We start from the raw sequence: 23,898 nt of genomic DNA, 5'->3' as shown, positions 1-23,898 counted from the left end.
TCACCTAACCACGGCTGATGGGGTGTCTCTGGCCCACGGAGCTCTCTGAAGTTTCTCTGGCTTTGACCATCCGTGGGACATGAGTGCAGGTGTCTCTGAACCAGCCGCTGGCAAGGAGCAGGGCCCAGTGGGGATAGAGCCTGGGCTGGACTTGGGAGGTTGTGAGGCCCCCAAGTGGGAAGAGGTGCCCCCAGGGGCTGGCAAGAGTTTCTAAGACAAATCATGACCCCCCCCCCCTCCTGACCTAGAGGCCATTCACCAAACCAAGAGGCTGAGGGGCTGGCATGGCATCCCTGCTCCCTCCCCTGTCCCAGCCCGGGCTTTCCAGGCTGGGATAAAGGGAGTGGACCAGATGCCTACTTCTGAGCTTCCTTCCAACTGAAAGAGTCTGGGGGAGAAGGACCAGGGCTCCTGGAGGTTGGGGAGTCTGCCCCTGGGCCCGCCCCAAGTGGCCCCAGCATGATTTGGACCATGTGAGCCAAGAAGAGGAAGGGGAGCATCTCTCAAAAACCAGCATGGCTGCCTAAGGGACCACTGGTGGCCCAGGACAAGAGCTGGGACCGAGCCCAGGGGGGCTGAGGTTGCAGAAAACCGAAGCAGCAGCCAGGATCCCTGTGGGAGTTTGTGTGGCACAAGGAGGAAGGGCCAGGCTGGCTGCTCTGTCTGGGGGTGGAGGGGGGCTGCTGCTGAGCTGCATCGCCCCGCTGACGGCTCTGGTGAAGAGCACAGGACGCTCTGGAGCAGCCGAGGTCTCCCCACTGGAAGGAGGAGCAAACACACGCAGCAGGCTGGCGAACTGTGAGGATCCCAGAGAGAGCCAGGCGGAGGGGCCCCAAGGCAGAGAGAGACAGACACCCGTTGCCCTGTTCACTCAAGGGCTGGACGGGGCGGATCTCAGGGTGGCGGCCTAGGGCTTGGTGTCAGAATTCAAGGCAGGGCTCTGAGCACCTGGCTGAAGATACAGTGGCCACCAGAGCCCAGTGAGGGGTCACTGAGAACAGCGCCCATCAGCCTGACCTCACTTCTTTTGACAGAGTGAGAGCTGAGTGGATCCGGGGTGGGGGTTGACGCAGCCTATCTGGCTTCCAGCAGGGCAGCTGACAGAATGGGGCTGAAGTGCACTGGGATGCGTCATCCAAGGAGGACTGGTTCATGGGCCAACACCAGACCGGGACAGGCCCAAACGGTTCCCGTGCCTCGGGTGAGAAACACAGGGCTGTCTCCTGACATCGCAGGGACAGCAAGCCGTGGTCACAGAGCTGCGGGTGCAGAGAAACTCCACAGGCCTGACTGAATCAGATAAGAAGAAATGTAGCAAGTAAAAAAGTCAAGGTCCTTCGCTGGATCTAAACAATAAATGTCCCCTCTGCCACATACACACAGAAGAGAGATGTGGCTTAGCCGTCACGAGTGTGAGGGTCAGGGGATTCTGTTACAGAAGGGCAGGGTGAGTTTCCAGGTCATGTGGCCTCAACTGTTCACTGCATTTGGGCCACATTAACAGAGGCAGGGCGCCTAAAGCGGGGGAGGTGGCTGGCTGATGTCAGTGGGGAGATTGGGTTATATCTGTTCCACCTTTGGAGGGAAAGCTGGAGCCCAGCTGAGGGTACAGTTTTAAGAGAAAGAGCTAGAGAAACTGGAAGGGCCTGGCTTTGAGAAGTGAAGACTCGGGGCTCAAAGAGGCAGAGGCAAAATCAGCAGAGAACGGCAGCGGACCTGGGGCCCGGTGAAGCAGCGGGCTCCTTGCCGCTGGAGGTGTGCGAGGCAGAGGGGGCCAAACTTCAGATGATGTGCCACATGGGTGACTTGGGAAGGTCCCTTTCCCCCTGGAGGTTCTGCCATTTGTCCTACCTGGTTCTGGGGGCTCTGTCTCTGCCCTGCCTGCTCAGGCAGGCCCGTTTAGGCTGAGGCTAGGATACATCTGGGCCCATGTGTTTCAAGCCCCAAACTCTCCCCTCCCTCCCCTCCCCTCCTTCCTTCTCCCCTATTGCTGTAAGAAGAGGGGCTCCCGGGCCCGCTCTGGCCTCTTTCCCCTTCCTGACCTGGCAGGGCTGGCCCACAGAGCGTCTCTGCGTCTCTTTAGCTTGTCTGTGTACCTGTGTGCTTATCCGCAGGGGTGCGCCTTGGAGTGTGCGTGCATTTGCAAGTGAGGCTCAGTCTGCCCCCCCCAGGGACGCCCCCTCAGGGCAGAGCCCAGGTGGGCTTGGCACACCTGCCGGACTCTTCCCCACTTCTGTTCCAGGTTCGGACTGGGAGGGGTGAACCCAGGCCGGCGGAGATGGGGAAGCTGGGCACCAGCTCCTCAAAGGTAACAGGCACGGCACACAACATCATCGCCTTGGGGCATGCCGGGGGGGGGGGGTGGGGGGCTGCCTGGGCCGAGGCCTGGCCCCTGGAGGTTGGCTGGACACAGAGAGGACGTTTAAAAAAATAGAGAGAATTTAAGCTTCCCAAAAAAGAGATGGGTAGGGAGAAGGAGGCGATGGAGGCCGAGGTGGGGCTGGGAGGCGAGTGGCTTTCCGAGACTCTGGGTCCCTGGGGTGACACGGTCTCTGTGGGCAGGACGCGGCCCTGCCCAGGCTGCGCCCATCTGCCTGCCCGGCTGGCCCAGGACAAGGGCACCGTATGGCTGTGTGTAGTCTGTGCGGGCGGTGGGGTGGCCGCGACGGCCGCAGGCCCACCCCGGGACCCTGGCGCAAGCGTCCATGCGGCCGGCTGGCTCTCAGGAGGCGAAGTAGGAACTCTGCATGGAGTAGAGCCGGTCGATGGGGTTCCCCACACGGGCCTGCAGGGTGCCCACATCTGAGGAGCCCAGGAAGCAGTCACTGAGGCTGGTTAAGGAGGTATCGCTGTCGATGTCGTGGAAGATGGAGTCGTTCCCTGAGGGCAGAGGGGGTGTCAGGAGCCTGGGCGGGCGGGGGCTCCGGGGGCGGGGCTGTCAGCCCTTCGGGCTCTGTGGCCAGAGGGGAGGAGGGACGGGACGACCTGCGGCGGCAGCGGGGGCCAGAGCGGCTGAGCGGGCGGGCGGGGCCTCGTGGGGGGGGGGGGCAGCAGGGCTGTGTGGGCGGGGCCTGCCTGGGCCCTGGGGCGGGATGTGGCCGTCCTGGCCCCAGGCCTGCCGGCTCAGGCAGCGGGCGGGGCGGTGCTGGGGTGCGCAGGGGGCGGGGCGGCTTACCATACGGGTTCATGTGGTCACCTGGCATTTGGGGCGGCGTGAGGCCCTGCTGGAAGGGGTCGCTGCTGCCGTAGGGACTCTGCTCCATGGCCACGATCTGCTGTTGCGGTGGGGCCAGCGGCGTGTAGGAGGCCATCATGCCCTCCATGCGACTCGACAGGACCTCTGGGGACAGAGCACACCTTCACTGACCGGCCCTGTCCACCCTGTCCTGGAGCCCACCCCGCCCCCGGGGAGCCCTCCCAGATGTACCTCAGGAGTTCCCACTGATCTCGCACGTGACGCCCTAGGCCAGGGGCCCGCTGCAGTCCCCCTGACTCTGACCTCCTCTGGACTTCCCCAGGTTGCGTACCGTGATTCAGGGCCACTGAACCCAGGTATCTGACCCCTGGCCCCTCTCCCCAGACACACCCTCCAGCTCCTCCTCAGGAATCAGTTTATCGAAAGCCAGAGACCTCCCCTCCCCACCTCCTCCCTTCCTCCAGTGGCCCTGCCCTCCAGAAGTTCACTGCCTGGGGGACACAGACACTAAGCGGGCAGTAATGATTCAACATGTGGGTGCAATGAGCTCCCTGCGTCTGGGAGCATCAAGGTGGGGCCCAGGCCAAAGAGGCTCAGGGAAGGCTTCCTGGAGGAAGGGACCCCCTGACTCCATGTCACTTAAAGAATCAGCAGGGGTTCAACCATGTCAGGGGGCAGGCATGCCCTGCCACAGGCAGCAAAGGCAGAGGGGAGAAACTAGCCAGTGGGAGCAGGGAGCCCCGTGCATGGGGCTATAGTGTGAGGATGAGAGATGGCCAGGGGTGGGGAGGAAGATGGTCCTCTGGGGGGCCTGAGCTCAGTGTGGTTTTCCCTGAGGCTGTAGGAAGTCTCCAGAGGGTCTTAGCCAGGGAGAGGCTGTGGAGAGAGGCTGGCAGGGTGGAGGCTGAAGGCAGGGACCACTGAGGAAATTGAGGGAGGGGCTGGGGTCCCTATGAAGGTGGGTGTGGGAATGACAACTCCTGGGAGGGGCATGCAGGACACAGGAGCAGCAACCACTGGCCTACTTGGCAACTGAGCAGATACAGTGAATGGAGGACAGGAAGGGTCAGAGGTGACTCCCAGGTTCCTGGTGTGGGCACTGGTGGTGGGGGGGTGCCATTTGCTGAGATGGAGTGGGGAGGAGCAGAGGGTGTTGTGTGAACGTGGTAGCAGGGGCTGGTGTGTGGAGTACTGTAAGGGCTGTGATGAGCTCAAGGGGGACTGTGGAACATTCTCAGAGGCAGCTGGGAACACGGGAGGTAGCTGGGAGACCAGAGACAGGAGGCCAGGCTGTCTTAGGAGAAGGGGACAGCAGGAGCAGAGAAAAGAACTGGGCAAGGCTCAGGTGCAGCCAGGCACACGGGCCTGGCCCTGAGCCCTGAGTAGAAGGGGCTGCCCATCAGTGCCCTCCTCCTGCCCCGGAGCCCCCGTCTCACCTGGGAACAGGCAGCCCTGGGGCCCCCACTCCTCTTGGGCAGTCCCAAGAAGCTCCCTGTGCCCTCCCTTTAAGGCTCAATGTCCCCACAGGACTTGGGAAGCCAGCCTCCCCCTAACCCCGGCCCAAGAAGTGGTAACAGGATTTTGGCAAAGCCCAGTGTTCGGGGGCCTGGCTGCCACCCCTCAAACTGTCTCCTTACCACGCAGCAGGAGCCCACCCTGAACTCCGCAACACCCTGCAGAGACTCTCTGGAGATTTCTGCCGAATTCTATCGTGGGCAGTGGGGTGTATGTATGGTCATGTTAAAACCACAGGCTTGGGGCGCCACACGTGGGGCCGAGGCCAGCTTTGCCCCTTACTAGCTGAGGGATCCCAGTAAGTCCTCTGGTCTGAGTCTCAGCCTCCTTGGCTGTGAAATGGGCTGTGACAATGCCCTGCCCCTCCGGAATAGGTGGGCATTCCGAGGCGGAGCATGGCCAGTGGTGACAACCGTGCCTAACACACCCTGAGGGTGGGAGACGGTGGCAGGTGCTTTTGTTTTTGTTTTCTAAGTAAGCTCTATGCCAAACGCGGGGCTTGAACTCCTGGCGCTGAGATCAAGAGTCGCACGCTCCACTGACTGAGCCAGCCAGGCGCCCCGGGGCGAAAATTCTGCCACCCCTCTGGGCAGCCCACGCCGCCATCTCTCCTCCCGGCCCCGTCCGTGGTCCCCGCCGCCTCTCTCCATCCCGGCAGGTTCCGTGGCGGCAGCTCCCAGAGCCCTGACGGCCCTGGTGGAAGGGGTCCGGGGTTCGGGGGTGGGGGGTGCTGTTTCCAGAGGCTGAGCCTGGGCCCTGCCGCCCTGGTCCCGGCTCACCTTGGCCCAGCCGCTGCGAGTTCTGCTGTTCCTGCTGCTGCTGGTGCCGCCGCGCCAACTTCTTCATCTGCAGGGGACACAGGTCGTGCCAGTCCCCACCTCCCTGCCCCGGTTGGCCCCGGCCCCTCCAGCAGGACCCTGTCTTCTGCCTGCACACACCCACCCCCCCAGCCCTGCCCAGCGGGGGTGACAGGTGGCCTCTCACCTTGGCTCTTTGGTTCTGAAACCAGACCTGGACCACACGCACGCTGAGGCCCGTCTCTGCCGCCAGCGTCTCTCGGACCTGCCCAGTGGAGGGACATGGATCAGGCCGGGGGCGGGGGGGGGGGTTGGGCAGCAGGCCAGGGAGGCGGTGGTTTGGGGGTACTGAGGGATGGGGGGCGGGAGGTGGACAGATGTCCCCGTCCCCAGCAAGAGTGGGGGGGCATTGTCTGGGAAGGCGGCGGGTGTGGGGTGTCAGCCCCGCCCCAGCCCCGCAGCCCCTCACCTTGCGGCAGGGCTTGGAGGACACCTCAAAGGAGGCCTTGAAGGCTCTTCGCTGCTGCGTAGTGAGGATGGTCCGGGGTCGCTTGGGCCTCCGGGGGTCCTTCCCGTCGTCCCCACTGCCTTTGCTCTGGCTGCCCTGTCCCTTGGCCGGCTTCATGTCCCCGTCCTCGTCCTCGCTCTTCACTGTGGGGGACACACCCAGCCCATCAGTCTTGTACCCTGAGGCCACCTGTTGCCTGGCGGGATCCCATCACCTCCTGCCAACACCAGTCCCCGGCACTCTGGAGACCCCAGGGCAGCATGTCAGCCTTGGAGAAAACTGGTTCCTACTGTGCCAGCCCAGTGCCAGTGGGTCCCACGACCCAGCGAGGAGACTCCAGGGAGCCTTCTTTCTTGGAAGCTTCCAGGGACTAAGAACTGTCAGGCAAAGACATACCCCGAGACATCCTCATACCCATCATACGTGACGACGGCACGCACGCCACACACAGAGTTACGCACTCAACCACTGACACATGCACATGCGCACTGCACATGGGCCCGCATGGGACTGGGCACACGCAGCTCACACACATATTCACACACACACACAGGTGCATGCTCACAGGTGGGGACATACAGGCAAGCACACACCTGAACACACACACGCCCACCACGCCCACACGGCCACTTTCACGCCCCAGAATTGTGGGTCTCAGGAGATGCCAGCCCCAGGCAGACACCGTGCACCTCCCACTGCCCCCAAGTCTGAACTGGTCTCCTTTCCCCAGGCCCATCTTCCTCAGAGCCCCGGGGGTGGGTTTCCTCCCTCCAAGACCCCCGCCCCCTGCTATGAATGGGCCAGTGGCACCTGGCCAGTGTTTGCCCTGCCATATGAGTCCAGGCAGCCATCACGGTGCCCTGGCCCGTGGGCGGACAGAGGGACAGACAAATGGGGAGCTCACTGCTTCCTCCCAGGGCCCCGACAGTGACAAAGCTCTTCCAGATGGGCAGGTCCTGTGACTGTGGGCTCTAGGTTACCCCAAAGGGCTCAGAAGACCAGCGCATCTCCTCTCCAAGCCCTCTGCTCCAGTCCTTCCCCACTATCTGGGAATGACAGGGTCCCAGCCTTCTCCCTGGCTTTTCCCTTCTAAGACTCATTCCTAGCTGTACCCGCCCTTCTGCCAGGAGGGCTCTACGCTGGCACAGTCCTTTTGGGGGCTGGAGCAGAGTAGAGAGGTGCCTTCATCCTGGAAAAGGGGGTCTTTGCCTCCACCACAGAAGGCTCCGGTCCCCCCCACCCAGCCGGGAAACGGAAGAGCTCAGGCTGCTGAAGAATGCATCAGAGCCTCGCCTCTTGGCCACCAGCAGCCTGCAGACCTGGGGCAGGCAGAGACAGCTGGGGGGCCGTACCCCGGAGGGGGCCACAGCAAGGCGAAGGGAGGGCGAGGGACGCGTGTGTGCGCATGTGTCTAAACTGCAGTGCATGTGAGCATGTGGATAAACGTGTGTGGCCACGTGCATAGCTGCTCAGTGCACGTGTGATGTGTGAGCTGGGTCACATGTGCACAGGCATGTGTGTTTAAGTGTACGCGCACGGGTGTGTTCCTGGGTGTGGGTTCGTGCATGCATGGGCATCTCAGCACACGTCTACAGATGTTCCTGTGTCCGTGCATGTGTGCTGCTGGGCATGGGTACCCACACACCCATCGTGCGCGCTCGTGCGTGTACATCTGTGGTCCCATGCACGTACACGTGCGTGAGCGTGCGTGCTCAGTGGTAGCGTCCGCACGAGCATTTGTGTGCCTGGGGGCGTGCACACACATCGGTGTCCATGTGCACCTGCACACGTGCGTGTGAACACATCAGGGCCATGGGCGTCGGATGTCTGGACGTAGCTCAGGTCCTGGGGTCAGGATTGGGCTTCTCCGGCAGGGCCCCCTCCCCGCCCCCCAGCTGCCCCCCAGCTCCAGTCATGGCTCACCAGAGTCGGACTCGTCGGGACTCACGGAGCTGAGCAGGTCCTTCTCCTTCTCGTAGTCGCCCTTGCACAGCAGCTGGCCCTCCTTGAGCACAAACTCGTCGCCCTTGCGTAGCTGCCGCTCACACACGCAGCAGCAGAAGCAGCCCAGGTGGTACACACATTCCAGCGCCCGCATCACGAACTCCGTGGGGGCGATCTTCTCCATGCAGCCGCTGCACTTGGCTGCGAAGAGCCTGCAGGTGCACAGGGTGGGCGCATTGGCTCGGCTCGGGGGTCCACCAAGGGCCTCTCCCTCCTGCCACCCTGACCTTCCGCCCCAGGTAGGAGAGGCCCACCCTGGGCGCAGAGCCAGACTGTGGGAGGGTCCCTGGCCCTACTCTTCTGGTGCCCCAGGGCCCTGGTGGCCCAAGAGTGGGTGCTGGGCATCCTGCCCAGAGGTGCCCTCTCCTGGGTGTAGCAGCTCAGGGCCCTTCCTGCTCAGAGACACCGTGGCCACTAGAGGGCAGAACACAAGGTCAGCCTCAACCTTCCCCAAAAGCCAGGTGGGTTCTGGGGCTGAGAAGGGCAGGCGACCCCCTGGTCCCATCTGCCCTCACTCCAGGACCTGCTCTACCTCCTCTCTGCTCCCCCCCACCCACCCAAGCAATCCTGAGCCCTGTCCAGCCCACCACCCAGGCTGGGCTGCTCCTCTCCTGCCTGAGCGCCTGTCCCAGTCCCCTTCCTGGGCTCCTGGCCCCTCTAACCCTTCAGTTCACCCTCCAGGATGAGAGCCAGAGGAAGATGTCTAAAACACACCTCTGCTCACACTGCTCCCCTGCTCCAGACTCTTCCATGACTCCCTGGTGCCTCAAGGCTCTTCACACCCTTACTGTCTTTGCTCCCGAAGGCTGTGGCCCGATGGAACAGCCTGTGGTTTCTCCAGAGCACCTTCCCACTGGCCCTTCAGCATGTTCTTTTTCTGCCCCGTGGCTGGGCTAACCCCTACTTATCCCTCATTTCGGCTTAAGTATCTTTACCAAGCGCAGACATTTACTGAGCACGGACAGCGAGCCAGGCGCGGCTCTAAGCACTCTGCAGGCAGAAGTGCATTTAATCCTTGCAACGACCCGAAGAGACAGGGATGAACGTTAACCCCATCTTAGAGATAAGGAAACTGAGGTGCTGAGAGGCGAAGTCACTTGCTCGGGGTCACGTGGTAGTAAGTGATTGGGCCGACTCGGAGCGTGGGCCTGCTCCAGCCCCCTGCATGACAAACCGGGTCCATCTTCCATCTCTGGAGACAAAGCCTGGCGGGGGTCTCCCCGCCTCCAGCGAGCCTGTGTGCAGACGGGTCTGAGCACCGTGGCCCCTCCTCTGCCCTCACCTACTGACCGCTCCTCCTGGCTCCCCCCTCCCAGTCACGTGCCCTGCTCTGTGGGAACTCAGCCTCAACAACACTTTGATGGAAAAATTTATGAAGAATCAAATTATTGCTGCTGGGAGGGAATTAAAACCATTTTTCATTCCCCACGTCCCTGGGCCACGTCTGCGGGTGCCACCTTGGGAGCGCTGTGCGCATCCCATTCCTCTTTATGGCCCGCCATCACAGGCACAGATTACAGCTGCAATTCTCTACTAATCGGTTCGGGAACAGAAATGGCCATAAATGCAAGGCACTCGGCCTGCCTCCCTTCCCGGGGCTGCCATCAGCACCGCCCACGACGAGCTAGTGGAGCGCGGTGGACGGGGCCGATCTGAGCTCTGCCTGCTGCCCTGGCACCAGCCGGGGCGCTCAAATTGGGGGCATCCCCAGCAACCCCTGCCACCCGCCTCTATCTAACGAGCAGGCTCCTACTCATCCTGCAGTGCCCAACTCTAATGCCACCTCCTCTGGGAAGCCTTCTTTGTCGCCCCAGTCAGGGGGAAGTGGCCTCCTGTATGCCCACCTGAGCTTCCCTCAGGCCTCAGTCTCCTCTACTGTTAAATGGGGATGTCAACAGGACCTCCCCCAAAGGGCTGTTGTCAGGATTCGATGATACTGAGCCTGTACCTTGGTACATAAGCATCACATCAGTGACAGCACATGCCCCTGTCAGCTTCCAATTCTGCAGGGGTTCCACAAGGCAGGGCCTGACTCTACCTGATCCCCAAAAAGACCTTGGTGAGTGTTTGCAAAGCAGGCGAGTGAAGGCTTGGGGTGGGCTGAGGCTCAGGCCGGCTGTAGGCTGGACCCCGCTATTGCCCAAATAGTGCATGGCTTTGCAAGGGTAACATGAGCTGGATTTCAGCTCCGATTTGGCCCTTGGGCTGGATAACTTTGTTCGAGGTACAACCTACCCAACTGTCCACGGCAGCCTTTGGCAGAGGCCCCTAGGAATCTGGCTGGCTGTCCAGCTCTGCCAAGGGGCTGGGGAAGGAGCCAGGTTTCCAGAACTTGATGCTCTGACACGGAGGATGCTTCTGCCTTCTCTACCCGCCACCCACCCCACCCCCCGCCCCTTTGTCCCCTCCCCACACTCCTACCTCCTGATCTAGGTGCCACGCTAAGGTCTGCAGCCCGGCCTCAGTGGCCCATGCACAAGCAGGCACTGGCTGATCTCTGTGCCAGCCTGGCGGGGCCAGGGGCCCAGGCCGGGGTCAGGGCACCTCGGGGCGGCTCCTGGAGAGGAGGCTCTCTTAGGTAGGGGAGGGGGGCAGCAGGAGGGGTGACCTGCATTTGCAGGCGCCCGCCACCATGCACGCTGCATTCGGAACAGTGCTAATGCCTTGGCAGCAGGGGGTCGATTGCTACTTTCTCCAAACTCATCAACACAATCTATTATTAATACTTCTCCAAAGGCTCGGTGCCGCCATTACGGAGGCAGTGCCAGCCACTTGGGGCGTCATCTATTATCTAGATTGCAAAAACTCGGGATATAAAACAAACTGCGCACACTTTATAAACGGAATGTGCCATCCGCTTAGTCTCCAAGCATCTCTCCACCCAATAAAACATCGGGGGGGATGCATGAAATACTCACTCCCAATTACGGGGCTGCCTTTGTCTATGGAGCCGGGGTGAGCGTGACGAGCACACGTGTGGGAGGGGCTTGGGGGCGCCAGCAGGGTCCCCTCCTCTCTGCCAGCCCCTCTCCCTCCCTCAACCCCTCCCATCAAGAAGGGCTTGTGGAACCGGCCACTGAGAAGCAGGCCCAGCCACGGGGAGTGGCACTGGGACTGGATGGGCTTGAGTTCAATGCCTGGTTCCACCAGTCCCTGGCTAGTGACTGGACAAGTAATTTCCTCTCTCTGAGCCTCAGCTGACTTATCTGTATAATGGGCTCAATAACACTGCCTGCTTCTCCATGTGAAGAGGCAGCGAGTTGTCAGTGTAAAGCAGTGAGCACAGAGGGAGAGGTCAGTGAGCTGGGCAGGCCTTTTGAGGCCAGGAGTGGGCCTCTCCAGGAATGCTGCACAGAAGCTGCAAATACTGACCAGAGACAAAGTTGCTCAGGCTGGGGAGCTCCGAGCCTTCCTGCCCCGCAGGGGCCCTGGAGCCTGATGCAAAAGGCCCTGCCAGCATCCAAGGCACTGGATTTGGAGCCCAGGTCATGATCTCAATCCTGACTCAGCCACTCACTGGCTCTGTGACCTTGGGCAAGTCTGAGTCTGTGTCCTCATCTGTAAGATGGGGACAGCAGTCCCCACTCCCCAGAATTGTGCTGGGGGTTCCAGATGGATGTGTTTCTGCTTCCCACACTTGGGGTCGAGGGATGGTGGGGTGGGAAGCCCCCTGTGGCTTCCCCTCCAGTTGCCTGGCACCTCTCGGTGCCAATCCCATGGTCCAGCTCCTCCAAGAGCTCCAGATCCAGAGGGCAGCTTCATGACCACACCACAGGCATACAGGCTTGCCAGCAACCTCCCCCCCATCTCCATGTAAACCGCCAAGCCTTTCCTCCTGCTGTCCCTTGTGTCTAGAACACCATTCCTCCCACCCTCAACCTTTGGCAGCCAAACACCTGCTTATTCTGAAGGATTCAGCTTGGATATCCCTTCCTCCAGGAAGCCCCCCCTTCTCTCCAGTCTTAGATGTCTTCCTCGCTGAGTTCCCCATCCTCACATCTCCTCTCCATTATGGTATTTACCCGAAGGAATCCACTTTCCCTGTTTCCAGGCCCACTTTTCCCTCTTCTTCCTCTATCTTCCACCTCTATCTTCGAAGCTGAGCACAAGGTCCCAGACACACGAAGGTGAGCGGCAAATGTTTGTGCAATGAACGCTGAACCAACCAATACAGCCTATTCCACCTGTGAGGTAGGGCAGGTGGGTACCCACCCCCAGCCTGGTCTGGCGGGAGCACGCACCACCTGCCCCAGGAAGGCAGTGCCACCTGCAGGAGAGCAGTGTGTAGGGGATGCTGGAACTGGCAGCCCAGGGTTCCATCCTGAGTCCATAACTTTGTCCCTGTGTGACTTTGGTCAAGCCATTTAACCTCTCTGAGCCTGTTTCTTCATCTGTGAAATGGGACTGGTGGTATCTTCCTACAGGGTTGTTGGAAGGGCCTTCTGCATGCAAAGCCCTTGGCACTGTGCGGGCATGGAGAAGGCACCCCATGGAGCTGCCTTTCTCTTCTCTTATTGCCCTTCTAGGTCACCCTCACTGGGGTCTCCGTCACTCTTGGGTGCAGGAGTGACACCAGGTTTACAGATCCCAACCAAGCGTCCCCCTCACGACCACCCTGGGTTCTGGGTCCTTCTAGCTTCTGTCTGGCCTGAGCTAGACAAAGCACTCCTGGCTCAATTCTCTATGTGTCTGTCTCACTAATGTTACTGAGCTCAATTATCATCACCTGCATCACCTCATTAAGTCCTCAAAGAACACTAAATGGAAGACACTGTTTCCATTCCCATTTTACAAATGAGGACACCAAAGTGCAGAGGGCAGGTTCAAGGTCACATGGCAGCACCACCATATACCCTCTCCCTGCTCTGTGCATCCAAATATTTCTCTGCCCACCAATCACCTCTGTCCTTTGCTGGGGGTACCATGCCCAGGTCTGTCTGCCCTCAAGGCTCTGAACGCCCAATTTCTGATTGCTCAGCATAAGCCCAACACCCAGCAGGTGTAGCTGAGTGGGTTTTTCTTAAATCAAACTGAACATCTCCCCGTCACAAACCCATCTTCCCTCCCCCAGGATCATCTGTGATTTTGGAGAAGGAAGTCCCTTTTTAGGGATGTCCTTCCCGTGAAGAGTCCCCAGCTATGAGAACACATCTCTGTCTCCTCTGAGTTTTTATTGGTTTATTTGTTTAATGCTCAATTTATTAAACTCATAAAGCTAATAAACAAAACTCTGGAAACCAATTTTTTCTGGAGCATTTGAACATGGATTACAAATCTGATTAATTAATTTCTCTTAAGCCACTGACAACTGCAGACAGGTAATGCTTACGTCTGATTTTTTTTTTTTTTAAGATTTTACTTATTTATTTGAGACAGACAGAGATAGAGCACAAGTGGAGGAGGATCAGAGAGAGAGGGAGAGGCAGACTCCCCTCCAAGCAGAGAGCCTGATATGGGGCTTGATCCCAGGACCCTGAGATCATGACCCGAGCTGAAGGCAGACGCTTAACCGACTGAGCCACCCAGGCGCCCCTCTATGTCTGATTCTTTTACCTCCAATAAAATTGGCTTCCTAACATCCTGGGGACCCTCCTGCCTCTCCCTGTGGGTTTTTGAGTCCATACGCATGCACTAGGCTTGGAATCGTGGCTCTGTCCCTTCCTAGCACAGGAACAATACACAGGCCCCTTCTCTCTGAGCCTCAGTGGCCCCCTCTGTTCAATGGGGATAATGGCTGGGCACCAGGCTTAGTAAGTAGGCACTATGATTGCTGTCATCATCTTTTCAAGACTATTGGCACCTGTTCCCCATCCTCACTGAGTGGAAGCTCCTCTGTTCCCTCCTCACTGTACTGCCATTCCCATAGCCCATGGCTGCATCTTACAGTTCATGTAGCCCCTCACCAGGGCCTCAGTCCAAGAGTGCCCACCACTTTTTTTTTTTTTAAAGATTTTTTTTTTACTTATTTATTTGAGAGAGAGAATGAGAGAGAGAGAGAGCACATGAGAGGGGGGAGGGTCAGAGGGAGACGCAGACTCCCTGCCAAGCAGGGAGCCCGATGCGAGACTCGATCCCGGGACTCCAGGATCATGACCTGAGCCGAAGGCAGTCGCTTAACCAACTGAGCCACCCAGGCGCCCGCCCACCACTTTTAGAATAAGCCCAAAGACCTCATCATGGCACTCAAGGGCTTACTCCAGCGCTGACACACCCGGTCTCAGACCCTCTGCTCCAGCCGCTAGGCCTCTCACTGCTCCCTGAAAACGGCCAGCCCTTCCTGCCCCCTTAACACTTAAAATTCCACCTGCCTGTCTTCTCACCCCCTTTCTTTTGCTTCTTGTTGGACTTCATCCTTCAAGACCCAATTCAAGGGTAACCTCCTCCGTGAAGCCTTCCCTGAGACCGAGATATTTGTGTGTCTGAAGCCCTCACTGACCTAGAAATCAGAAACTGGGTCTGATTCACACACACCCCTCCCACGCTGGGTTCTGGCATTGAGGAGGTGACCAGTGAGTGTCCAATGAATGAGTGAATAACCTGTGAGAAATGAAATAGGCAGCCAGGTAGGACAAGAGAACATTGGCCACTCTGCTTCTAGGAGTTTAAGAAGGCCACCAGGTAGCAAGACAAATGAACTCACCGCTCTTGGCCCACGGCCCCCTTCACGGAGATACAACCCGGAGGCCAATTCCTAACTTGTATCTCGCTTAAGTTCTTTACACACCTCCTATTGGGCTGGGCTCCAACTACACCCTCATCTCCAGTACACAGGGAAAGCCCCCGGGGTGGGAGGGCCACGTTGGTACTCAGTGATTCCCCTGGCCACAGGTGATTGGGTCAGGCCTGGACACCTGGATCAAGGTGAACCAATCCATCCTCTGTCCCTTCTCCTGCTCATCAAGAGCTTTTTGTCAGCCCCCTGGGCTTACAGGTGCACTTTCCACATCTCCAGCACCAGCTATGTGGCCCTGGGTCATTCACAACCCTCCCCCTCTTTTTAAAGTTTATTTATTTATTTGAGAGAGAGAGAGAGAGGGGGCACAGGGAGAAGAAGAGAGAGCAGCTCAAGCAGACTCCCCGATGAGCCCAGAGCCCGACATGGGGCTCCATCCCAGGACCCTGAGATCATGACCTGAGCCAAAATCAAGAGTTGGACGCTCAACCAAGCCACCCAGGCGCCCCTCGCATCCTTTTCTTGAGCCTCAGTTTCCTCTTCTGTAAAAAGGGGGTGCTGATCTTCCCTCACCTGGTGACTGAGAACCCATTGAGTTTTCACCTGTGTGAGAGGGTCTAGCCCAGTGCCAGGCACAGAGGGCATCCTGCCAGGTGCACAACCCATTCCGTCCCCAGTCTGAGTCTCACCATCGTGCTGGGACACAGGCTCTGGAACCGTCTCTCCTCACCTCCAACTTCATGATGTGAAGCTCCCGATCACATCATGGGGTCTGGCTGTGCCTCTGAGGCACAGATTTCCGTCAGATCCTTGCCCAGGGCCATACTGGGGAACAGGCAGATTTGCTCCTGGCTTCCTTTAGGGTCTCTCTGGGCCCAAGTCCCACAGTCCTTGGACACATTCCCTCCACAGGGAGGGAACCGCAGCCCTCCATCCCTCTGGCTCTACCTTCTCCTGCTCACCCAGCAAACACCCATGGAGGCTGACTCCCAAACAGGCTCGTGCAAGATGCTTGAGGGACAGAGTGGGGCCAAATCTGGTCCCATGGGGGCTGGCATAGCATGAAGTGTGCTTTGACAGACTACACCTTGGGGGGCACAGAAAATCATGACAGTCAATCTGGAAGAGAGCTGGGGACTTCCTGGGAAAGGTGACATGACAGATAATTAAGAAGCTGGTTCTGGAGTCAGAAAGAATGGTGTAGGGGCACCTGGGTGGCTAAGATGGTTAAGCATCTGCCTTTGGCTCAGGTCATGATCCCAGGGTCCTGGGATGAGTCCCACATCAGGCTCCCTGCTCGGCGGGGAGTCTGCTTCTCCTTCTCCCTCTGCCTCTCCCCTTGCTTGTCTCTCTCTCTCAAATGAATAAATAAAATCTTAAAAAAAAAAAAACAGAATGGTGTAAAGAGTGCATCCCAGCTCTGCCTCTCACTAACTGACCTTGGGGCAAGGAGTGCAATCCCCACCTTACAGGTGTTCACTGTGATATGTTTAGCTTTCACAGGCTGGTGGCGAGGATCCCAGGATGGCATGGTCGCAGAGCACTTAGGACGGGCTCCTACACTGTTAGCGCTCCAAACGGTGGCCAACATATTACGGTCTAGGGCTGGGCTTTCTGTGATGATGTGGTCGAGTGATGAGCTGGAGTTCACAGAGGCCCAGGGGACAGGACCCTAGACACTCCTGGGGGCCCAGCTGCTCCTGCTAGAGTTTGCCTGTCACTTGGAGGAGCTGATGGGGTGAGAGCAGGCAGAGGGAGCTGCCTGGCCTCCTCCCTCCCCGACTGGTTGACATCTCCCCCACGTGCCTGCCGCGTCCTTATCATTCCCGGCGTAGCTGTTTTTTATTTTGAGACAAAAAGGGGCCTGTTGATGGGGATCCAACTCAAACCAGCTGCAAACATCTGCTTTGATGCGGCGGCGGCGGCGGGCCAGGCGGGCGGCGGGAGCCGCAGGCGGGGGCCCCGGTGCGCGCGTCAATCACGCGGTTGGAATGCGCTGCGTGGCCGGGCGATCGGACCGGCGGCCTCCGGAGCGCGGGCCTCGCAGGGCCTCTCCGCGGGCCGGGCCTGCAGAGAGGGCTGCCCCGGAGCTTCCTGCGGGCGCGCAGACCCAGCTGTACGGGGCCGCCGTCTCCGAGGCCCTTTGATCCGGCCCGGGGCGCTGTCGGGAGCCCGTGGCCAGGGCTGGAGGTCACGGGCCAGGGGCAGAGAGGGATGGGCACAGTCGGGAGCCGCGGGTACCGTCCAGGGGCCAGCCTGGCCAGGCAGGCACACGTCCTGTGACTCCACACACGTTTATGGAGTGCCTACTACTGTCTGGAGACTGGGGATAGGGCAGTGAGGCAAATGGACAGTCCCTCCCACCCCCAACCCCAACCCCACCCTCACCCCCAGCTTCCATTCTAATGGGGGAGGGGACAGGCAAGTTAAATCCCTAGCATACAGAGTGTAACAATTGGTGACAATGTGATGAAGAAAAATGGAGGGGGAAGGGCAATGCAGGTGGCCAGGGGTTTTAGAAAGAACAGTCAGAGGACTTACTGAAATCTCTGCGGGGGGGGGGGGAACCCCAACAGAGGGAGCAGCAAGTGCAAAGGGCCTGAGGCTGAGTGGATCTGGGATGTTGGAGAAATGACAAGGAGGCCCTTGTTGCTAAGGCAGGTGAGCAGCAGGGATGGGGTGGGGGGGCTAGGATGTGCAAATAGAAGCAGGGGGCACATCTTGTGGGGCTTTGGCTTTGTGGGAGGGTTCTGGGCAGAGGGGGCATCTGATCTGACATCTTAACCAGGTTCCTCAGGCAGAGCTGCGTATCGGTGGGAGTGGGAGCAGGGAGACGGGTTGGGAGGTTATCTCAATAATCCAGGCAAAAGATAATGTCTGCTCAGACCCAGGGAGGTGCTGAGAAGTGGTATGAGCTGGGATGTGTTTTGCAGGTGGACAGGGACACCAGAGGACGACAGAGAAAGGCTGGACACGTGATTTGGGTGCCTGGGCAATGGGCAGGACGGAGTTGCCATTAAACGAAATGGAGAGGGAAGCCAGGTGGAGGAGGGGAGAATGGGGGCGAAATTCTGCACATGTGACGTGTGATTTGCCTTTTAACAGCCATGTGGATGCGTCCAGGGGCAGCTGCATATAGGAGTCTGGAGTTCGGGGAGAGGCCCAGGCTGGAGATACTGTTTGAGAGCTCCTAGGATACACACACACACACACTCACACATATACACTCCTAAGAGTAAGTTGCTGTGTGCACATGGCTTGGCACCTGATAACTAGCCTCTCCCCTTTGGGGCTATGACCCCTGCGGTGGGTAGAGGCAAGGCCCAGCCTCTGCCTCAGGAGGCTGTTTTCCATCGGGGGTACTGTGGCTTCTCTGGGGATCAGACCTCGCCTAGTGACATCAGGTAGAGACAATATGGCAGGGCTGGGCAGGTGGAAGGCAGAGCATCAGCTCCTCTGAGCATCCTCCCACATGCCCCTTCCTGCCTTCTAGCCTCGGCAGCAATCAGAGGGTCTGTGGGCTCCAGGTGAGGCCCCAAGCTAAGCTCTACCTGTATTGCTTTATTAATCCTTGGGCTGAAGCTCTTCCATCTTTTTCTGCCCTTCACTGATGAATTCATTTGATGATTCTTTTGGTCATTCATGCATCTAACATTCATTGAGCACCTACTATGAGCTAGGCCCTATGCTGAGCTCATAGTAGAAACCTTCTCCCACTGGCTTATCAGATCCCTCTGAGCTGATCGCAGGTTCCCTCCTCCCACTCTCACTGATCACCAGCACCTGGTTGCCAAATCCAGCAGCCATTGCTACTGTTATTATGACTAAAAGCTTACTGTTTCCTACAGAGCAGGCCCTGTGCCTTATTTGCCCACAGGCCCTTCTCCCATAAGACCCCTCACAGGTAGGCACCGCCACTCCCTTTTCACAAAGGAGGAAAGTGGCTCTCGGAGAGGGTAACACAACCGCTCAGAGTCAGAGCTGGGATCACGGCGAGGAGGTCGGGCTCCAGAGCTCCTGCTCGTTCTCCCTGCCTCACTGCATGGTTTCCTGGACCTCCCTGTGCTCGAAGCCCTCTCCTGCCTCAGCCTCCTCCTCCTCCCCGTCCACCACGTGGAATGGCTTTGCATTTGCTGTCAGCTCAGAGCTGTTGGGCCCAGGACCTGGGCTGGGAGGTTACAGAGAGGCGAGGGGCTGACATGCAGGTGAAAGAGGACAGACTCTACGCCACAGGATACAGAGGCCTCTGGATTTCTCTCCAGGGTCCTGAGTGGTCAGAATAGGCCAGGCCCACGCCTGTGTGCCCAGCAAGGGCTGCCAGATCCAGGGCAGGGCCTGCTGAGGTACAAACTCCACTGGGGTGGGGAGGGGTAGGGAAGAGTCATGGAAGACTTCCTGGAGGAAGGGGCCATAAAGAGTACAAAGGTTTGAAAGGGGGTAGTGGTAGGGCTGGGATGGGAACTGGGGGGGTGTCTGATTCCAGAGTCTGGGCTCTGTTAGGGGCCATTTTTCAGGGATAGGGAGACAGTGGGTCAGTCATGTTGGAAGTGAGAAAAGGGAAGGGTCAGGCTGGAAGCCTTGAATGTTAGGCTAAAGAAGACAGCTCAGGTTTTTTTCATTTCCGCCTACTCGTCCACCCACCCACTCAGCCTGCTTCCCTCTATCTATCCATCCACCTATCCAGCCAGCCAGCCACCTGCCCAACTATCCACCCATCGCCCATCCAGCCACCCTCTCAGCCACCCACCCATCCATCCACTGCACCCATCCAACCATTGCGCACATCCTCAGGCACTCGCTCAGTGCCGAATCTTGTGCCATGACTCCTCCTCTTGAAAGCAGAAACTGCCTTTTAAGGCTTTGGCTATAAGACTTGTTGATTCTGTCAGCATTGACCAGACACCCACCATGACTACGCACTGTGCTAGGTGATGAGGAATCAGTGGGGGACAAGAGAGAAGGTCACTTCCCCTCCATGAGCTCCTGGTGTGATGGGCAACAAGGTTTTCCAGGAGAAAGGAGGTCTCAGAAGGAGAAATCCAAGGCACTGGGGGACAGCCTAACGCTGACCAGCTGACATTTTGGCCTCATCATTCTGACCCCAAGGATATGGACTCCTTGGACACAGACCACAGCTTTTTAATTAGGGTTATTAACGACATTGATACACTTCCTTTGAGTAAGTGTTTTCTGGAACAACCTCCATTAAGGCAATTTAATTTTTTGATCAATTTTCTTTCTAGTGCAGTTAAATAATTTACAACTTTTTCCATTTCCATTTTTATTTTACTGAAATTATTTTCATTGAGATAAATTATTTTCCATGAAAATTTTTCAGTAAAGTTTTGCTCTACCATCAGGTTTGTGCTCGAATTGCATCTTACTGATTGTAGATATCTGACTTTTCAGTTAATCTGTACAGTATTTACCATGGGTAGTTTCACTGTTGTCAATTGTATTTACTACTGGTTAGTTTACCAAGTTAAAATATCCCCCAGGCTCACGTAGGGTGGGTGGTTTTCCGTGTTACCAACGAAATCACCGAAGTTTATGATCACACGTTTTATCAGACAGTCAGTGAAAACATGCTCAGGGTCAAAACCATGGGGTCAAGACAGCCTTGTTGGGTGTCCTAGGTTGGGCGCAAATGTCCAGCTTCAGCTGGGACACTATAGGTTAAGTGTACTCCTTTTTGCCCTTCAGAGACTCAAAGACAGTGACCCCTCCCCTGACATCTCCCTCTCCTGGTTACCTCTCCCCCTCCCCCAGGTTCTGGTGGCTGGTTTTCCACACTCCCGTCACAAGCCTGAGTTTGTCCAAATAGCAAGGACAGCCTGACACCCAGCAGCTTGGGCCTCCAGGGGCAAGAAGAGCCATCTCCTCCCTTATTCCCCACTTTATACTCCTCTTAATGTAACCAGAGATAACAATAACTTTGCCAGCCCAATCACTGAGGACCTCACTGCCCAGTCTCTCTTGTGAGATCTTGACTAAGTACCCCTCCCCATCCCACCCCCACACCTGTGCAGTCAAGTTTTTGAGCCCTACCCTGGCAGACTTTGCTACTAAATGTCAAATTCACAGGAACCAGACTAGCCCTGTGCTCAGTGCTTCTCATGTAGCCCCTCCCCACGTGTAGGGGCCTCACATGTAGGTGGACCTCATGACCAACCTGGCAGGTCGGTCACCCTTCCTTACACAGGTCACCCAGCTGGTCAGGTAGAGCTAGGGCCTCATCCCAGGTTAGCCTGGCTGGTGATCACCACATTCTCCTGCCTTCCTGGAGGTTGGGAAGGTGGTTGGGGACAGGGGAGCAAATGCCCCAGTGGTTTGGGAGACTTGAGACCTGTGAGTGCCAGGACACAGTCATAGTGCATGCGCAGAACACGTTCCCCAGCTGAGGGGCCTGGGAGAGTAAGCGGACAAGCGGGGGCATCAGAGCCAACAGTACTCCATGCCGGTGGGAGGCAGGAGGGGAATTCTGGAAGAGGAAGCCCTTGGAGGTGTGGCTGGCATGATTTCCTACCCACCGCCAGACCCTTTGGCAGGGAGTTAGAAGAGGCGCTGGGAGACCGCCTCCCTGGGTCTCCGCCCTCGGCTGGGCCGGCGGAGGACAGGCGAGGGGCGAGCCCCGCAGGTCAGGGCCCGGCGCCCGGGCTGGGCACTGCCGCGCACGGCCGCTCGCGGGCCCCCCGCCGCCCGCCCGGCCGTTTAGTGGGTAACTGATCGCCCCGCGCCCCACCCCAGCCGCCCGCCGCCCGCCGGAGCCGCTTAATCACCGCCCGCCCGGCCGCATTAGCATAGTAATGGCCTTTAAATTGAGCCTCTTTGTTTTTTAATTAAGCTCCCAGCAGGTACAGAGAAGAGCGATTATTGAGGAAGCTGCCAGCGCTAATCGCCCGCAGTCATTTGACAATTAAAAAGCGCCCGGCTTTAACCCTTTCCCCGCGCCCGCAGCAGTTCCCCCCAGCATTTATCCAGTGCCGACTGTGTGCGCACCTGCCCGGTGGGCTTCGCAGACCCCGCCTCTGGCAACTTGGAGAGGTCTCTGCCAATGACTCCATTTTGCCGAGGAGCAAACTGAGGCGCAGAGAGGGGAGGTAACTTGCCCAAGACAGACAGCTTGAGCACGGGGGAGCAGGGATTGGCAGACAGACTGCTAGAGAAATCCAGCTGCTTGAGCTCTGCCTGCAGCACTGTCCACCTTGTGAGTCTGGCAAAATCCTTCTTGCGCTTCAAGGCCCTGGGTGGGCATCTCCCCGCCCCATGGCAACAGCCCCTTGGGAATTCTCAAGGCATCCTCTCCTCCCTGCTGGTTCACCCGTACCCCAAATACTGTGTGTCAGGCTCAGTGCTGGGCGCTGGGGAAGCGGTGACCAAGCCAGAAGTGGGGCTCCGCCCACATGGACCTACCCACCGAGAAGGGACACACGCCAAGGTGAAGACAGGCACAACTGCTCCTGATCCAGCCCACGCCGGGGGGCGCATCTGAGAAGACTTTCCTGAAGACAGGTTTGGGTACAGACAGAGGTGGGAGAATCAGCCAGACCAGGATGGGAAGCGGTTGTCAGGTCAGGCATCAGAGACTGTGAATGCAAAGGCCCAGAGACAGGACCAGAATTAACCAGAAATAAAAGGTGCAGAGGGTGTGTGTGGAACAAGAGGAGGCTGAGGAGTTTCAGGAGCCAGCTTGATGGTACAGGGTCTTCTTGCAGACCCCCTACTTGAAAAATGTGTTATTTTTAAAAAAAACTGAATTTATCTTTGAATAGGTAATGCATTGCATGGTTTAATATTCAAATGTACAAAAAGATGCTGGCTTCGGTCTCCTCCATCGCATCCCTAGCCATTCAGGCCCCCTACCCAGAGGCAACCAGTCTTCCATTTGAGCCCTCTTCCCAAGATATGCAATACCTATGTAACACATACATGAACCCGTGTGTATACCATAATCTCCTCCCCCGACTTTTTTTTTTTTTAAATGAGGACTGGTTGGGGTTTTGTCCACTCTTTTTTTTGCATAAACACAAATTTACTCTAAAACTGTTCTCCATGCACCCCCTTCCCACCGCATAACTGGGAGAGGACTCCACACCTTGGCCTGGAGCACCTCCTTTTACAGCAGCCCTACATTCTACTGTACAGGCAAACCCTAATTTATTTAACCCATGCCCTGTTGATAGCCTTGTGGGCCATTTAAAGGATTTTTGTCTTAATCTCAAGAGCCATGGGAAGCCATTGAAATGTTTTAAGTGGGGAGTAGCTTGAGCTATTTACATTTTTAAAAGATCACTTCGGCTGCAGAGCAGGGACCAGGGGTGGGGGAAGCACAGAGTGGAATCTGGAAGACCAGCTAAGCGGATCGCTGGTGGTGCCCTGCAGGGGAGAGGTGGGGGGGCGGGCTGGGGGGGGGGCTGCAGGAGTGGGAGAAGGGGTAGGTCATCAGAGAGCGATGTAGTGATGGCCTAGACATTGGGGTGGGTGGGAGGAGCCCTGGGTGGCTGCTGGATGGGTGAGCAGTGACTGAGATGGGGACACACGGTAGCATTTGGGGGACCACGTGGAGACTCCAGGTCCGCAGTAAGCCCCATCTCACTGCACTTCAGCCTGCGTGGTGTACAATTCATCACTGGGTCTGGGATCTCCCCCCAGGTCAAGCTCTCCAGATCTGAGCCTCATTCTGCCCCAGCCAGCCCCAAGCCCCACGTCTGCCTGCTCACTCTTCAGAGGGTCCTACAGCAAGTGGCCCAGAATCCCCCTTCCTCCACTCCAGGCTGAGCTGGTGTTTGTGAAGAGGGGCAGCCCTGAGAAACACTGGCAGTTGGCTTTTTAATAAATATAGAGAAGGCTCCCTGGGGCATGGGTGTGGGGGCGAGGAGGAGGGCTCTGGCCAGAGGGACAGATTTTGCCCCTGGTCACCACTGGAAGAGATGCCCTTCTCTGCTCTGGGCTCCCCGGTTCCCTGGTGGGGGTGGGGAGCAGACTGTCCATGCGCTGGAGCTCCTCTCACCTTTGTCACTTAGCCACCGTCCCTGGCTCAGAGCTAGAGGTGTCCTCCCAGAGAGGAGCACCCCCTGCCTCTGTTGTAGGCCACAGAAGGCAGTGTGCATGCAGCACTTCGGGCAGGCAGGGGTTAACAGCCTGCCCACCCCCATCTATCAGCCAGCATCTCCCAAACAGACGGACGGACAAGGCAGCTGTCCAA

General features: G+C 58.0%; 1 protein-coding gene across 3 annotated transcripts in view; it reads right to left on the bottom strand.

Annotated features, from left to right (window-relative positions):
* Positions 1-2,537: 2,537 nt before the first annotated feature.
* Positions 2,538-23,898, bottom strand: part of LMX1B (LIM homeobox transcription factor 1 beta) — a 78,915-nt gene continuing 57,554 nt past the window's right edge. The window contains exons 3-8 of one of the 3 annotated variants that reach the window (XM_045882015.2): positions 7,940-8,172; positions 5,978-6,159; positions 5,696-5,773; positions 5,475-5,557; positions 3,197-3,357; positions 2,538-2,880 (exon numbers count right to left, since the gene is read on the bottom strand). In XM_045882015.2, coding sequence (XP_045737971.1) covers positions 2,723-2,880; positions 3,197-3,357; positions 5,475-5,557; positions 5,696-5,773; positions 5,978-6,159; positions 7,940-8,172 — 895 coding nt within the window. In that variant the 3' untranslated portion in view covers positions 2,538-2,722. Of the gene's footprint in view, positions 2,881-3,175; positions 3,358-5,474; positions 5,558-5,695; positions 5,774-5,977; positions 6,160-7,939; positions 8,173-23,898 lie in introns of all 3 variants that reach the window. The other 2 variants (XM_045882016.2, XM_045882017.2) reach the window with 2 other exon arrangements.

The sequence above is a fragment of the Mirounga angustirostris genome, unplaced genomic scaffold (genome assembly GCF_029215605.1).
Source record: "Mirounga angustirostris isolate CCGP_5_RB_7025 unplaced genomic scaffold, mMirAng1.0.hap1 SCAF_15, whole genome shotgun sequence".
NCBI classification, from domain to species: Eukaryota; Metazoa; Chordata; class Mammalia; order Carnivora; family Phocidae; genus Mirounga; species Mirounga angustirostris.
This window is presented reverse-complemented; position numbering and strand designations above follow the sequence as displayed.